Source organism: Myotis brandtii, unplaced genomic scaffold, assembly GCF_000412655.1.
Source record: "Myotis brandtii unplaced genomic scaffold, ASM41265v1 scaffold733, whole genome shotgun sequence".
Classification (NCBI taxonomy): Eukaryota; Metazoa; Chordata; class Mammalia; order Chiroptera; family Vespertilionidae; genus Myotis; species Myotis brandtii.
Genome location: NW_005370908.1, coordinates 2,302,845 through 2,320,127, shown reverse-complemented (window position 1 = coordinate 2,320,127; position 17,283 = coordinate 2,302,845). Strand labels below are relative to the sequence as shown.

General features: G+C 36.1%; 1 protein-coding gene across 1 annotated transcript in view; it reads left to right on the top strand.

The window, feature by feature from the left end:
- GALNTL6 (polypeptide N-acetylgalactosaminyltransferase-like 6) overlaps positions 1–17,283 on the top strand; it is a 612,339-nt gene that overhangs the window by 67,975 nt on the left and 527,081 nt on the right. The window contains exon 3 of the mRNA XM_014530359.1: positions 4,167–4,333. Within this exon, the coding sequence (XP_014385845.1) occupies positions 4,167–4,333 (167 nt within the window). The remainder of the gene's footprint in view (positions 1–4,166; positions 4,334–17,283) is intronic.

Here is a 17,283-nt window from a genome sequence, read left to right as displayed (position 1 = left end):
CAGTTTCCTTTTTTACTTAAAAGCAGGCAGAAGACTGAAATGGCTGTGTTCACTAGTGTGGTTTGGCAAATATTTCTGATGATGTTCCTTCTGGATCCTATAGGATAGCATATCCCTTATGCTGTGTGACTACTTCTGACCAATGAGTTGTAAGCAGAAAGCATTATGTCATTTTAGAGGCAAACCACTTCATTACCAGTTCGAGACCCATCAGCCTTCTCATTTACCTCTGGCATAATGACTGACAGGTCAAAAAGTTGCTGTTTGCACTGACTACAGTGAGCAGAGATTTTCTTGCCAATCAGTGGTGAACATGCAGAAGAATTAAAAAACAGAATATTTGTTGTTTTGAGCCATTGGGATCTGGCATTGGTTATGAATACAACATAACATCCTCACTGATACACTTAATATAAGTAGATAAGAAAAAACTCAGTAAACAAAAAATAAAGCTGTATGTTAGATAAGTTAACAAAATGACCTAAGGACTGAAATATGAAAGTACTTCCAACCAAACATTTTACTCAAATCTTGCAATACAAGAGTTTGATTTTTTAAAATGTGGGTTTTGGCATTGTATTTAATACTAAATTTCAGCCTTAGACATCGAGGAAAAATGTTTAGGTGATGGTAAGACCAATACAAAGGTCTTAACAACCTCAAATGCAAGTTTGCCTAAATGCCTGCAGTATAAATGTTGATATTGTATTATGAATGATAAAATATCTCTTTTAGAGAAAAAAATATATATCACAAGTATGGCACTTCTTTTATATATCTGTAATTAAAATGAACTTTAGGCCTATTCCTATTGCTAAAAGAACCACTTATTTTTGTGTGTGAAACCAATGACATTATAATGATAAATTAGCTATAAAAAGAATGACAGTTAAGTATGTTTAAAATTAGCAATGCTGTTAAACTAAAAATATTTTAAATTTTTCATTTTAATAAATGACAATAGAGAATGTCAGAAAATGTGTATGGATTGTTTTGGGAAAACAGAAGAGTATGAGAAATTTCCTATTGAAGTTTATTTTCATTATTGTCAATGGTTTAGAAGAATGTTTTCAGACTAATTTGTAGGTTTTTTGTCAGCTTTTAAAATGCCTTCATGATTTGTCATTTCTCTCAAGTAACTTGAGAATGTAAACTATTTCTTTTGTCTCTCTGATTCATTTAAAATTTGAAGAAGTGGTGTTTTTTTTAAATTCATTTAGATAAACTGTTGCTTAACAAAGAGATGTCCTCATCTCTGAGCCATTCCTAAACTCTTAAGTTAATTTTATGCAAATGTTTATTTTAAAATAATACAGCAGTATTAAATACAATAATTACTGGCATTTTCATTCATATTTTTGTAAACTTAATGCAGCAAATGTTTTGATGTCTCTATTTCCTCATTGTAATTTTGCTACATATCTGTAACCATAAACATATAAATTGTTCTTTATTTTACTTATTTCTTTAACAGAGTTCCATATCGTTACATTGTCTTCATATTTAACAAACTTCCATTCTCAACCTGTCTTGAGATTAAACCTGAAATAGACAGTTTGCAGGTTCTTAATAAAGCCCTGGATATGCTTCAATATTCCTAGCAATGCTGAGATGCAGCCATCTGGACCGCAACCTCCTGATCCCAATGGCTGAGTTTGGGAGTGATTTCAACATCCTTGAGAGCAGGTTAACACTAAAATGATGTAATATAATTCAGTCAGATTAAACACTGTCACAAGGTGGTTGGTTTTCCTTTGAGTAATCAGATCAGCACCCTCCATTTTTTTTTGCCAGAACTATTACAGTTGCTCTTCTGCCCCGAGTCTCTGCTGTCTTCAATGTATTGTCTGCCTGTTGCCGGGGGGAACGTGTAAACACAGTTCTGTCTTTCTCATCATTGACAATTTGTGAGAAACTTCATACTGACTACAGGCTAATGTCCAAATTCCTTAGAATCATTTTCAGGATCCTGCATGATCTGTTCTCGACATACAGACTCATCTATAAAGACGCCTCTGATTCTTTCAGACAAAGGTAGTCATACTTCCTTCCAGCTCTCACTGCCTCTGGGCCATCTGTTATGTCACTTGTCTGATTTGATTCTGATAATTTTATGTATCTGTCCATGGGTCTGTGAATCCTTAAGGCAAGAAACCCTCACCCCTGAGGCACACAACTCAGTCACTGACACCCTTGGAACCCACCGGAACTCTACAACCTGGGCCCAGGCCACTGACTCCTTTGCAGGACTTGAGATCCGCAGGCTGGCGCTATTGCTTTTCCCCAAGTTGATGGTGCATGGAGGGGAGTGCTCCACCCAAGAAAGATGGTGTCTGCAGTGTGAGAGAGGCACTCAGCTCAGGTGCCCTGGTGGCTGCCATTCAGCTCTCTCCCTGGAGCCACACACCTCAGTCTCTCCTCACATGACTCTAGCCTGCTCCACTCTCCCTCCACCAGCACCCAGGGTGATTGCCTGCCAATGAGATTTGGGGTGTTGGCCCTTTAAGAGGGTGCCCCAGTTTCTTGCAGACTCTAATCTCTCCCTGGCATACAGAACCCCTCTGATTTCACAGCCAGTCATTATGTGGGTACCTCTTTCTGGTTCTGGTGCTCTGGGCTAGGGAGCCCAGCATGGGGTTGAGATCTTGCTCCTCAGGGCAACTTATGTAGCTGAGACATCCCTCTGGATTCTCAGCTGCTGCCTGTGGGAGGGGCCAGCCCTATTCCTGTCTCCACCTTTCCTTTCAGTCTCCATGTGCCGCCTCCTGTAAATTCTTGGTTATACGATTTCTGTTTCAGGTAGTCTTTGGTTGGTTATTCAGGTTGGTGGTTCTATATTTTAGTTGTAATTCCAGTTTGGTCCTGGGAGGAGGTGAGTGTAACGTGCACCTACGCTGCCGCTATCTTGGATCAATCACCTCCCTTTGTTTGGATCTAAATGTAATCTTATTATGTGGTTGTATCAGTGTATAATAATTGGATATTAAATGTTCATTGATTTCATTTTAATACTGTGTTTTCCCCTGTACAGCCTTATATATTACCTAGCTGCTGAAACATGCCACAACCAAAACTGATTAAGCATAATTATTAAAGAAGGTGAATTTTGAAATTTTGTAGGAAATCCATGTAAAGGTTAATCACAATTTTAATGCATAAAATTTACCCTTCAACCTGGTTAAAAACTTAAAAATATATGCTAAGGAAAAGAAGGTAGATCCAAAAGACTACATATTATATGAATCAATTTATATGAAATATACAGAATAGGTAAATCCATAGAGACAGAAAGCAGGTTAGTAGTTGCCAGGAACTGGTGGGAGGGGAGAATGGAGAGAGCAGTGGATACGGGGTTTCCTTTTGGAGTGACGAAAATGTTCTGGAATTAGTGATGATTGTTGCATAACATTGTGAATTTACTGTTACTAATAGTAATTTTATGTTACGTGTATTTAACCACAATAAAATATGCTATTACTTAGTAAGCAGTCAATAAATATTAGTTATCACTACTAAAAAAAAACCCCCAAAATTTACCCTTATTAATATTTTTTTAAGTTCACAAGAACACATTTTTAATATAATTCTTGCCTGGTAATTGAGGATACAAAAAAGGATACATAATTATTTTATTAGGAATGATTGTGAGCCCTGGCTTGTGTGGCTCAGTTGGTTGGGCATAATCCTATGTACTGAGGGGTTGCCAGTTCGATTACTGGTCAGGGCAATGCCCCGGTTGTGGGCTTGACCCCAGGTGGGGGTTGGGCAGGAGGCAACCACTTGATGTTTCACTCTCACACATCAGTTTTTTTCTCCATTCTTCTCCCTTCCTCTCTCTAAAAATCAATAAAATTCTTTAAAAAAAAAAAGAATGAGTGAGAAAAGGAATTAATAATGGATTCCATGAATAAGCAGAGTAACTGTTAAGATGTACAAGCTCTGGCTGGAAAAGTATTAGACAAGGTCTAGTTTTCAAATCCTTTTGATAATGTAATATGTAAATAGCAATAGTAACTGTTAAGATGTACAAGCTCTGGCTGGAAAAGTAAGTATTAGACAAGGTCTAGTTTTCAAATCCTTCTGATAACGTAATATGTAAATAGCAATCTGTAATATATTATAGTTTTGCATTTGACCTAGCTTTTTTGTCCCTTTATTATCTCCAGTTGTAAGCACAAGCTGTACCTGGAAATACTGCCAAACACCAGCATCATTATCCCATTTCATAATGAAGGTTGGACTTCACTCCTGCGTACCATACACAGTATAATTAACCGAACCCCGGAGAGTCTGATAGCAGAAATCATTCTAGTAGATGACTTCAGTGATAGAGGTAAGAGACAGTTTCAATATTTTATCTGATTATGTTATTCATCTCCTAGATAAACATGATAGACTTAAAATAGACAGAAGGTTATTGTAATGTTTCTTTTTGATTCTCTCTGAAAAGTGATTATGAAGTTTTGTCTATGTTGTGATTTCATAAAATGTTGGCCAAATACAAAATAAACAGAATGAGAAATTATTGTTGTCATTTGGGGAAGTATAAAAAAATCTGCATGACATTCCTGTTGTAAATTAGACAGGTGTTAGCAAATGTCTCAAATTTTACTTTCAGCTTCAGGACAAACACTGCAAAATATTCATGGTGAGTACTTATGAATAGTGAAATATTTCAGTAAAACTATAAAATCTGTTTCTGTTTCTGAAAATTATCTACTCTATTATTTATAAGTATGATACATTCTCCGGGTTATGCTTATGTTACTTCATAAATACTAAAAATTATAGTGAGACACAAATATTTTCTTTGGCAATTCTAGCTATTTTGTCATATCTGAAAAATAATAAAACAAATCTGGCTTAACAGTGTATTAGCAAATTTGATGTAAGTTTTAATAATTTAGCATTCTGATAAACAATTGGTTTTATAAGACAGGGGGATAAAAGATAGAAACTTTCCTGAGATTAGGCTTTAACAATTATATTTGGTCTAAATGAGGAAGTAGTTGATACTGCAGAGAAAACAAATTTTATCTTTATCTTTCTTGCTGGTGTGAGTGAAGAGGAGGAAACCTTTTCTAATGATATTCATCTATTTGAGTGTATAATTTTCTACCTTATTGCATGAAAGAGCTCTGCTTAAAATGCTGTACAACTGTAAGAAAGAGTGATAGTAAAATAGTTTGATTGCATATTATTCTTATGCCTCACAAGAGAATACATCTTGAAATCATATGGGTTAATTGAAGTTTTGAAATTTTATTTGGATCAAAAAACACCATTTTCTTTATAGTATCCAAAAATTATGTAAAAGTAAAACTGCTTAGTATGTTAGTTTTCAGGTTTCTTTAAGAGAGTTCTAGTCTTCAGTGATTCACTTCAAATACTGACTCAGGATCTTCCTAATATTAACATTGGAGGACAACAATAAAGTTGTCTAACATCATTCCATTAAAATAGTAAACTACCAACTTGGTGATTTACGCTGATTTTAAAGCAGGTTTTGCCTTGCCTTGCTTTGAAAGATGTGCATTCAATACTACCTAAGAGCATAGCCCAGTATCTAAACTTGAAATTTATTATTTAAAATTTTATTTATGTAACATTGATTTCTTTTTTATTCTAATTGAGGCTATTTATTTCAAAACAGTCATTCTTGTCTCAGACTAAAAATAGGCATTTAATGTGTGAAAGCTAAAACTTTGCTTTTCTATAAAGGAATGGACAAGGGAATAGATATCTCAGGCTGCACACTCCAAACAACTGGTCTTTTTGGGTTGACTGGTACTCAGAGAAATCAGACGGTGTATCTGTCGAGAATTTTCTACATAATTAACTTTGTCTTGGTAAACTATTTATTGCAGCAGAATTTTGACCTGGAGGTAACAGTAGGAAACACTTGGTAACAGGAAATTGTGGTTTGTACATTTTTTGCTGAATATTTCTCAGAGGTATTTTTTTATTGAAAGTCTTTAAAGAGATAGAAAATAGTGGCATCTACCTTTGTCTTGACTTCAAATAACTGTCATCTTCTGTACAGTAGTAATTCTGATGGACTATCCTGCAGGTAATGTTACCTGGGAAGTGAGTTCCAGAAGATTTCAATGTAATTACTGTTAGTAAAGTAACAGAAAAAGGATTATTTGGGATACTTATGGTGATTCTGACTTCCTTATTGAACATTTAAAAGAATAATAATAATATTAATGCTTTGGTAAATCATAGATATTCTATTCCTATGAACTCTCAAGTTGAAAGTATTGCTTTATGATCATTAAATTTTCAAAAGGTTAAATTATTTGCATATTGCATTTCATTATGTGAATGTATCAATATGTGTAAAAGTAAACTTTGCAAGAAATATTTTATGGAAGTACTTCTGTTATCTTTTAGAATACATTGTAATTCCAAAGTTGCATGGATTAGGAGAGACTCTTCGTCCAAATTTATATCTCAGATTACAAAATCTCAACTGATAAAATACTAGGATTTGGGTAGACCTAAAAGATATCACCCTGCTTTCTAAATAATTTGAAATATAAAACATTAATAAACACAGGTTAGAATCTCATCACCAGTTATTATGACACCGGGTAAATTAACTAACTTCCCTAAGTCTCAGACTTTTCTTTTATCAACATAGGGATAAGTAACTTTAGTTATGTAAATAGCTCCTCATGGCAAGGTTTTGATGGAGAGCTATCTTGGATGGTTTAGTGAACTATGCACTACAGAGGAGAGTAGTTGCTCTCAATTACTGATTTCTACTCACCAAATACTTCCCTGCTACTATAATATGGACATTCTCCATACTGAGGAGATCCTCTCAATTTATCAGATCTAGTCCACAATAATCTATCTATCTATCTATCTATCTATCCATTCATCCACCTATCTACCTATTATCTCCAGATGCAACAGAAGTCAGAGGGCACGTGAAGACAAATTTTGGTAATGTGCACCATGTTGGAAAAATCAGAACTGCATTAACATTTTAAAAACCTCTAAACTTATAAATAACTTGGTAATTTACTACATATTTTAAAGAAAAATTAAATTCTAGACTTTCATCAAAAGGAGAATAAATAGAACCTACCTAAAATTATATGAGTGGTCTTACATGAGTGTTGATTAAAATTCCTTACAAGTTTATATTCACTCTTAGGAGGAAACTGTCTTACAGCATCTCTTTTTACAGGGCCTCTAAGACAGAATGTTTTTCTGCTCCTTTTAATTTTAATATTACCTATAGCCATGAAGTTAAAAGTTATTCTACTTTATATTGTAAAGTATGTTTATGCTTTTTTGTGACAACTCAGAAATCATAATCTTCTAATATATAAATGTTACATTTTATATTTATTTTTAGAAATATATTCCAATTCCAAGTCCGCATTAGAAGTTCAGTATGCATCCAATATCTTTGCACTATAGCTCTCCTGGTTATTCTGAAATATTCTTTGGCCAAGGGCAATAAAATTTTGACAAGATTTATTCAGATATTGCTGCCTTATTGTTTATGTCCTCCAGGTCAATAGAGTAGCTATACATAAAAAGAACCCCAAAAACCAAAACAAAACACACACACACACACACACACACACACACACACACACACACACACAATGAATAAAAGGAAAGTAAACGTATTAGCCATATTAATAACATAAGGTTAATACCACTTAAAATTGCTAGTTCCAAAAATGTTAGCAATATAGTGATTGGAAAATTCTGGAGTAGTTGGTTTCATAACAATAGAGAAGGAAAATACTACAATAATTTATAATTACTGAAAATTATGAACATTGCAAAGTGATTTTTAAAAATCTACTTGAATAGGTTTGACCCAGTTATCAAAATGCTTTAAAAAAAGTGAGTATCCCCTCTAGTAGTCTCAGTTTAGATATTCTTCCTCGAGCAAGGTTGGTAAACCGAATATTGTCTTAGCCTCAGGACATAAGGCTACTGTCTCTATACCAACATGAAGGTGCGTGCCTGCAGGTGAGTTTTCAACAATAGCACTGTGTTTTTGCTATCCGAAGCTTACCAAAGTGAGTGAATGTGATTATAGTTTTTTTAGTAAGCTCTCAGAAATACATTTAACAACTTAACTTGTGGCCTATAACAAGGCTTCGTGATGACTTTAAAGCAGGACTAATCCTGGGCTTATCTCCAAATTCCAGGCAACGTTAACAGCATCCACATGGAAAATGTTGAAGTGTGTGAAATAAGCTGGGGCTTAACCTCAGAGATAGGATATATTTGAACCTGACAATTCTCTCAACCCAGTTTGCTTAGATGAATGCAAGTTCAAATTGTGGATCGTGCAGGAGAGTTGCTGACACACTTTCCTAAATGCAAGCATGGAAGTACTGCTGCACGCTGGATGCACTCACACACATTCACACTCGGTCAGTCGCTATTGCCCCTGCTCGTTTCAAACGTCCTCATCGGGAAAGGTAGGGAGTTGAGTTTCATGAAGACCTGTTATGCTCCGCGTACTAGTCAGAGGGAAAATCATAGACTTGAAACTATCCTCCAGTCTAGCAAAGCCAGCCACTAAAAAAATCCAGTGTACTTTTCTGCAGATGGCATGACTAGTTGCTGCCCAAAGTGTGGTCCCCAGGCCAGCAGCATGACATTGAAGCTTAGAAGAAATGCAGAATCTCAGGCCCCATCCAGATAGATCAGAAGCTGCATTTTAGTAGGATCTCTATGTAATTTTTATGCCAATCAGAGTTTCAAAATAACTGTCATATGCTTCAAGTTGGGTTTTTATGATTCAGTGTGTAATATGGGTGCATAAACAGCATAGCTTCAAAAAACTGTGCATATTGTACTTATAGATCTGTAAAGGAAAGGTTGAGATAGAATTTCATGTATTATTTTGCATTTATTATTTCTTTGATAGAATTCAGCATTTTCACAAATTTGTAGACATTTGCTCTGCTTTCGTATGAACTCATTTGATAGCATTTTATGTTCAATCTCACTTTACTGCCATTATTTCCTCCTTTGCCATTTTTCCTTCTTTGTTATACAAATGCCTTTTAACATTTTATAGATATATTTTGCTTTGGAATAATTCAATAATTTTTATGCCAGTGTTTATTAAAATTCATTTCATTTTCAAAACTGAGCTAAAGCTGTTAAAGTATGTATACATTTTGGGGGCACACCCTTTGTGTGTGTGTGTGTGTGTGTGTGTGTGTGTGTGTGTGTGTGTGAAAGCAGTTTCTTTAAAGATCCATATTACCATAAAAATCATAGTCTTCACATGGTTGAGTGTTTATACATTTTTTAAATAGTAGAAATCTTTTCAATCAATTTCCAAATGAACTGAGCCTTGAATTTCAGGTCCTATTTGATTCCAATATTCTCTGAGTATACATTAAGGAAAGTTTCAATAAGCAGACAAATCAGTTAGCACGAGTTTTACAGCTTTTCAGAGTTGGAAGATATCACCAGTGTGAGAAGGTTGTAAAACAGAAGAAGAATGGTAGTGCATTTTTATTTTATATGATGAAATACTAACACTAAAGTGCATATAAAGATTCTGAGATGACAGTCAACAAAAATGCTTTAGTGCTGGTATTCCATCAGATACTCCACTAGACTATGAGACAAGCAATTTCTATGTCTCAGATTTATTGAGAGCGAGTCACTGTAAATGAATCTTGGGATTGCTTAGATTTCATGTATTTTAAATTGTAAAAATGTTTTAATTTAAAATCAAAAGATAATCATAAATATTAATAGGTAGCATAAACTAAGAAACTACAACTGTGTACTTTTCTGTTTAGCAATTCATCATTTGCTAAAGAATTGAAAGAAAGCTGTTCTGTTTTTCTAACGATAAATGTGTATATCATGTTGCACAGTGGTCAAATGGATAGTTTTAATAAAATAGCTGTGTTTTACCAATTAGTTGAGCATTTGTGGTTAAAAGGGAATCTAAGACATAGAGTGGCACTGTTTCCAAGGGTCATAAATATGAATGTAAAAGAGTATGTGTTCGCAAGGTCACAGGGAAATGAACCTACCTCCCAGAGTAAGTTTGGGAAGTTACAAAATTAACTAATAAAAAGTCTCCTTGCATTTATAAAATGCGAGTAATTAGCCATCAGTGACAGAATATGTACTGAGTAGAATTTGTCTCAGAAGGCAAAGCACTTTCGGATTTCTCCCTCTGGTTTTAAATTAAAAATGTAATCTCATGTGATGTAGATGTCTACATAAAAGAATGTATCTGGGAATAATCTTGAGAGTTTTGTATCCTTGATGAGCTTTCCCTTTGCGTGAATGTTTGGAATAGCATTTTGTTATATCTGTTTCTCCCTACAGAGCTAATGTGTATAATCTCTCATTTTCAAGAGTTTTACTGAGGGTTACACACACACACTTGCAATTTTCATCATTAATACTGGAATGCTTTATTCATTCTAGTAGAAACCTATTTTTAATAAGTACCTATTTTAAAGATTAGAATAAATGATCTTGAGATACTTTAAAGGTATATGTATTCCTTTTTTTTAAATCCTCACATGAGGATATATTTCCATTGATTTTTAGAGAGAGTGGGAGAGGGAAAGACAGAGAGAAACAGGTGTGAGAGAAACACATCCATTGGTTGCCTCCTGCAATCGCCCTGACTGAGGCCCAGGCCAGGGAGGAGCCTGCAACCGAGGTATGTGCCAAACTGGCTAGGGTAAGGTATATGTATTCTTAACAGATTGTTTTATGAATTAGCCTTTATGACACTGGCACTGGTAGGTTCAGAACATTGCTAATGATTGTTATGGGAATTATAGTTTTCTGTCTTCTAAAGAAAGCAATAGTATATCTACATTTGATGAAATTAAGATTCAATAAGATTTATCTTGAATTTACAAAAATACATTTGTTGCAACTTCAATGCAAATAGACAATTTTATGAAGTTAGATATAAAAAAACTATTTTAAACTGTTCTAATGTAGAATATGAGTTTGTAGTTTGAGAGAATGAAGTCACCAGAATGAATGGTTTCTAAGCTAATTTTGAACTCAAAAGTAAGTATTTTGGAAAATATGTAATAGAATGAAGAGGCAAAACCTAAGTTCCATCATCTAGGTTGAATGTATGTTAGATATTACATATAATATTAGACCAAAGTTCACAATTGAAAAATTTTGTTATTTCTTTTGCTTTATCATTTAAAAATGTTTTGTGTACTTAAGGGAATGAAGTTAACAGATTGAAACATACCATTCCTTTATTGTGAGTTGTCTTTTTAAAATGCCCATATAAAGTAGTCTATTTGGAGGTTATAAATATTTATATTTGCTCTTTGAGTTATTATTAAAGTTTTTTCCAATAACTTTATTTTGAAGAGATGGTGAATCTCATCTTACTGTCATTTTTCTGACTAGCATATTACTCTTTTTGCAGTTCTTTTCTCTGCTTCAGTATTAGTTTGAAGCATGTGAGATTGTCATTTTTTTACATTAAATGACTGACAATATATGCTAGTTTCATATATCCTTCCTTCATAACAAGCATCATTAAACGTATTTATGTTTGGTTAGAACAATGATTTAGGGCTAATGTTTTAAATTAGTCCTTTTAAAGATTTAGCAGGCCCTAGCTGGTTTGGCTCAGTGGATAGAGTGTTGGCCTGCGGACTGAAGAGTCCCAGGTTTGATTCTAATCAAGAGCACATGCCCAGGTTGCAGGCTCGATCCCCAGTGGGGGGCATGCAGGAGGCAGCCGATCAATGATTCTCTCTCATTATTGATGTTTCTATCTCTCTCTCCCTTCCTCTCCGAAATCAATAAAAATATATTTTAAAAAAGATTTAGTAGAGAAGCCCTCTCATCAGGTGGTGGACAAGCTGACCGGGCTTTCCAATGCTATTTCTGAAGGAAACTTTCAGGTGGTTGACTTAATACGGGTTTGGCATAGAAGGGGCTGATTCTTTTCAAAGCAAAACTGTTACAGTTCACCAACACCACAAAGGCATGACTTACTCAAGAAAAAGAAATTGTGCAATTTATTTTATGGCAGATTAAATTCCATTTAGTTTCCTTGCAGACAGCTGTTTTTAGTAGGGTGTCACTTGTATGAAACCATTTTATGGATGTTGGGCTTCAGATCTCGGGTAGGCATAGCTTTCAGAGATAAAATAAAAGGTTATGTTTTATGATTATTCCTTTTGTCAGCAAACCTCAGCTGGTGAGCATTAATAATATAGTGTTCAGTATTTCAAGCAGCTCTTTTTGATGTCTAAATATCCATCTGATCTTGATTTTCAAAAAATGATTGCATTGACACAATGCAAAAACACACAAATATTTCCTCCTTTATCCTGAATGATAACACTTAGAAAATTAACAATCTCTCATCAGTCAAGATTTTTGATAAGCTGTTTTCAACATCAAGTGTTTTCATGTTAATGAGACATATTTTAATGAAATTATTCTATTAAGAATGAACAAGTTTACATCCACTGAATAACAATTCCCCAGTAGAATGATGATATCTTTGAGATGAAGGAATTTGTAGGTGACATGGTACATCTGTAACCTTTTATAGATGAGTAAATGGAGACTCAGAAAGGTAACACACTAGGACAATTTTATATGCTTAGATATATGTTAGATTAAACTAAAATGTACAGTTTTATCCTGAGGTATGTCTAATTCTGAGAAACTGGAACCATTCTGATAACTATCTTGAATGTAATAAAACTATACTACAAATATGTAGACACTCTAATAATGGAATCTAACTTATTACCCACTTTTTGCCTTGGGATCAGGGTTGTAATAGAAACTATCATTTCACTTTGTACACACAAGTCTTGGAGTGGAGGATGCGTGAGAATTATAATGACCTGAACACACAAATTCCAGTATCTATAAGGACCTGCCAGGACTGCAGGGGGCCAGTCCTCCTAGAGAAAACAGTGTTTCTAACATGCTGAAAGGCTCACAAAGCAATAAAATGGGTTCTAAAACACAGTTAAGTGTGTTTTATGCAGCTTTTACAGGCTGATGTAGAGTAGAATTTATTGAGATAAGTGAATGGATTTTAGGCTAGCCCCGTGCAGGTCATCTGATTCTGTCCTTATTCTAGATGTATCATTCCAGAGTTAGGCAGCCTAACAAGGCTGCTTCATTTCATAGAAGCCAAGGCATTTTATAGAGTGCCCAGGGCCACTCTAGTGCAAAATGTCCCCAGAAGATGAGAGTAATTCTGGAACAGAGAGAAGCTGGACTAGGAATAAAGGGCTGAGTGACTGACCGAACACCCAGCATTGGGTTGGATACTAATTAGATACACATCCTTTATTTTTTATTTTTTTCCCGCCTTTTCTCCTAAAACCCTGATAAAGCATTCTATATGGAATACATATTTAAAAACTGCTTGGAAGTCTAAACCATTGCAACATGCTCCGAGAAATTGCAAGATTTATTTTTACCATAAGTAATTTTCATGACACAATGATAGAGATAACTTTCCCAAACTGGATTCAGATAAATAGTGTCTATATATACAGAAAGGCAAATTTCAGCTTGCAAAGTTTAATGCGCTTGTTCTGATCTTTGGAAAAATTTTAAAGTAAATTACCTCAATGTTTTCTAAGTAGTAAAAGCATTAAATGCTATGATTCAGCACAGGTTTGTTAAATTTTAATAAAACACTATCATACAGAGACTTACAAGCTCAGATTTCCTTGGAACTGGGGGGCTTCCTATCCCAGCAGGAGTGGCCTTGATGTAATGTCCCACAAGACCCCATGTAACCAACTGGCCCTGGGATCCCTGGCCACTCCTATAAGCATCTGAGATTCCTCCAGATTGCATGTCACCAAGCAGCCCATATGTGCACCTACAGACTAAACCACATTATCTATAATAATAAAAGTGTAATATGCTAATTAGAATGCATGGCCAAATGACCTTCTGGATGACCTTCCGGCAGACATTCTGGACAAAGCCGGGGCTGCTGTGAGGGCCGAGGTGGCAGCTCGAAGCCCCTTGCACAAATTTCGTGCACTGGGCCTCTAGTGTGATAATAATTCAGTGTTAGACCTCTCTGTTTCATTTGACATTGCTTGCATCACTCCTTTTTCAGGGCATGATTTCATAATCATTCTTTCTCTGGCTTTTCATCGACTTCTTCATTCTCCTTGAACATTGGTGCTTCTCAGGGCTGCACTCACCACCCACAGCTCATGTTATTGTGTGCACTATCTTTGAGTGATCAGTTCCTACTTTCTATACAATTAAACTCTCCTCTTGCTTCTGACCCAAACATTCAACAAACTACTGGGACTTCGGGGCTTAAATGACCCCACAGATATTTCAAGCTTAATGGGCTGAAATTCTTCAATTTTAACTGCTCTTCCTCCTAATTTCACTGCCACTTTTTAAAAAAATACACTTTTATTGATTTCAGGGAGGAAGGGAGAGGAGGAGATAGAAACATCAATGATGAGAGAGAATCATCGGTAGGCTGTTTCCTGCATGCCCCCCCACTGAGGACCAAGCATGCAACCAGGCATGTGTGACCAGTAATTGAACCATGACTTCCTGGTTCAGATCATAGATCAACACTCAACCACTGAGTCACACCGGCTGGGCTCACTTCCACTTTTGATAACATCATCATTCATCCAAACTAGATACCTGAGAATTGGCCCCTGTTATTTCTCTTTCCTCACATCCCACACCCAGTTAATGAGTAGATCTTGCCAAATGTAGTTCCTTAGGACTTTCTAAGTCATCCCCTTTTGAAGCTCCATTCTACAGTGGATTCAAATAACTTAATTCACTCGTTTCTCTGCCCCAAGTTATGTTCCACAGAAATCCATCCCTTATTATCAAACTGATCTTTGTAACAAGCAAAATTGTCCAAATTACCTCTCTTGTCAAAACTTTCCTTTGGCTTTTGGAGGCCTAAACAAATCCCATCCATAATGTGGCAAACAAAGTCCCTCAAGAGGCCCTTAATGAGCTCCCTAGCTCACCTTTCTCTATATTCTATCTTGCAATTTTTGTCATTACAAAACCAAGATGACAAGTTTTCCCTCAATGCACCAGATATTTATCCATCCTGTGTATTTCAAATCCTGTTTTCTCTACCTGAAACATATCTCCACAATGCTTCTTTCTTTCTGTGCCCTTTTTAAAAAAATATATTTTATTGACTTTTTACAGAGAGGAAGGGAGAGGGATAGAGAGTTAGAAACATCAATGAGAGAGAAACATCGATCAGCTGCCTCCTGCACATCTCCTACTGGGGATGCGCCTGCAACCCAGGTACATGCCTTTGACCAGAATCGAACCTGGGACCCTTGAGTCTGCAGGCCAACGCTCTATCTGCTGAGCCAAACCAGTTTTGGCTCTTTCTGTGCCCTTTATTCTAACTGATCTTTAACACCGTCTGTCCACTTTCCTTGAAACCCTCCTATGTCAGCTTATGCCACTTACTGATATAAGGCCTTGAAGAGCTTATCTTAAAACAAACAATAATAACAAAATTTCTTGACTCAGTTTCCCCAAGAGTAAAATGGGTATAATAACAGTACCCATCTCATAGGGTGTTTATAAGTATTAAAGTGAATATGTGTAAAGTGCTTAGACAGGAGTTGACCTATATTTCCCCATAAAAATTGATGGCTTCTACCTATGGGATGATTTTCTGCTTACTTCCACAATACTCTGAGTCAATAGCACTGCAATTTCCACATCATTTGGATGTGAGTTTGTGTTTATCCCCACTACCTACTAATGAGCTCTTTGAATAAGAGGATCATCATATATGTTCTGATTCTGGGTCATAGTCATAAAATTATTGTGAGTTGAACCAATCTGTGTATGTATTCATTTACTTATCCTGGAAATAGAAATCATTCACCTCTTCAAAATTAAATGTACAAAGATAGGTTTCGCTGTTAGAGTTGGTTTCTTCTGTTCCTTTAATTAATTAGAGTGGATGAGAGAGTCCACAAGAGAGAAAACTTTGCCACTGCACAGTAATGACATATGTCAGAGATAATGGAACTTCCAGGAACAAACTATGCTTCTTTGCAACAATTATTTTCAAATGTTACCAGCTCGTGATCTATTAGGTTATCCCCACTTGAGAGAGGTTGTAAGTAATATAAGGTACGGTAATAATTATTCCAAGCATGTTATTTGATTTTTCCAGGAAAAGGGAATTTTAAGAAATAAGAATATTATAGAGTTAATTAAATTAGGGTCAGAACCTGTCCCAGGTCAATGTCAGAAGGGTCTTATGTTAAATACAAAACAAATTCTATTTGTTTTGATGGAAAAACTCTTTGGTCTCTAAAAAGTTTTAATTCTAAGAGTGTGAATCAAAAAAATTTAGCATTTCTTTATTTCATACTGTCTCCATGGCAGGATAGCATGGGATAGGAAAAGAAATATTTCTTGAATATATTTGAGCCAATGTTACATACAAAGACTCAGAATTTTAAATAAAAATGTGCAAAGGCATATGTTTCCGATATGATTAACCTTAATCAAAATGAAACTAAAATATACAATAAGAATGTTCAACTAGTCTGGCCTGTGTGGCTCAGTGTTTGAGTGTCGACCCAGAAACAAAGAGGTTGCTGGTTTGATTCCTGGTCAGGGCACGTGCCTGGGTTGCAGGTTCGATCCCCAGTGTGGAGCATGCAGGAGGCAGCCAATCAATGATGTTCCTCTCTCATCAATGTTGCTATCTCTGTCCCTTCCTCTCTCTCTAAAAATCAATAAAAACATATTTTTTAAACAAAGAATGCTCAACTAATGGACAGAGTAAAGGTAAATTTATACACACACACACACACACACACACACACACACCCTACATAATAAAAGGGTAATATGCAAACTGACCCTAAAAGCAGAACGACTGGGAATGTCTGCTCACTATGACACACACTGACCACCAGGGGGCAGACGCTCAATGCAGGAGCTGCCCCCTGGTGGTCAGTGTGCTCCCACAGGGGGAGCTCTGCTCAGCCACAAGCCAGGCTAATGGCTGCCAGTACAGTGGTGGTGGTGGGAGCCTCTCTCGCCTCCTCAGCAGCGCTAAGGATGTCCGACTGCAGCTTAGGCTTGCTCCCCACTGGCAAGTGGACATCCCCCGAGGGCTGCTGGGCTGCCAGAGGGATGTCTGACTGCCAGCTTGGGCCCGATCCCCCAGGGAGCGGGCCTAAGCCAGCAGGAGGACATCCTTCGAGGGGTCCCAGACTGCAAGAGGGCATAGGCTGGGCTGAGGGA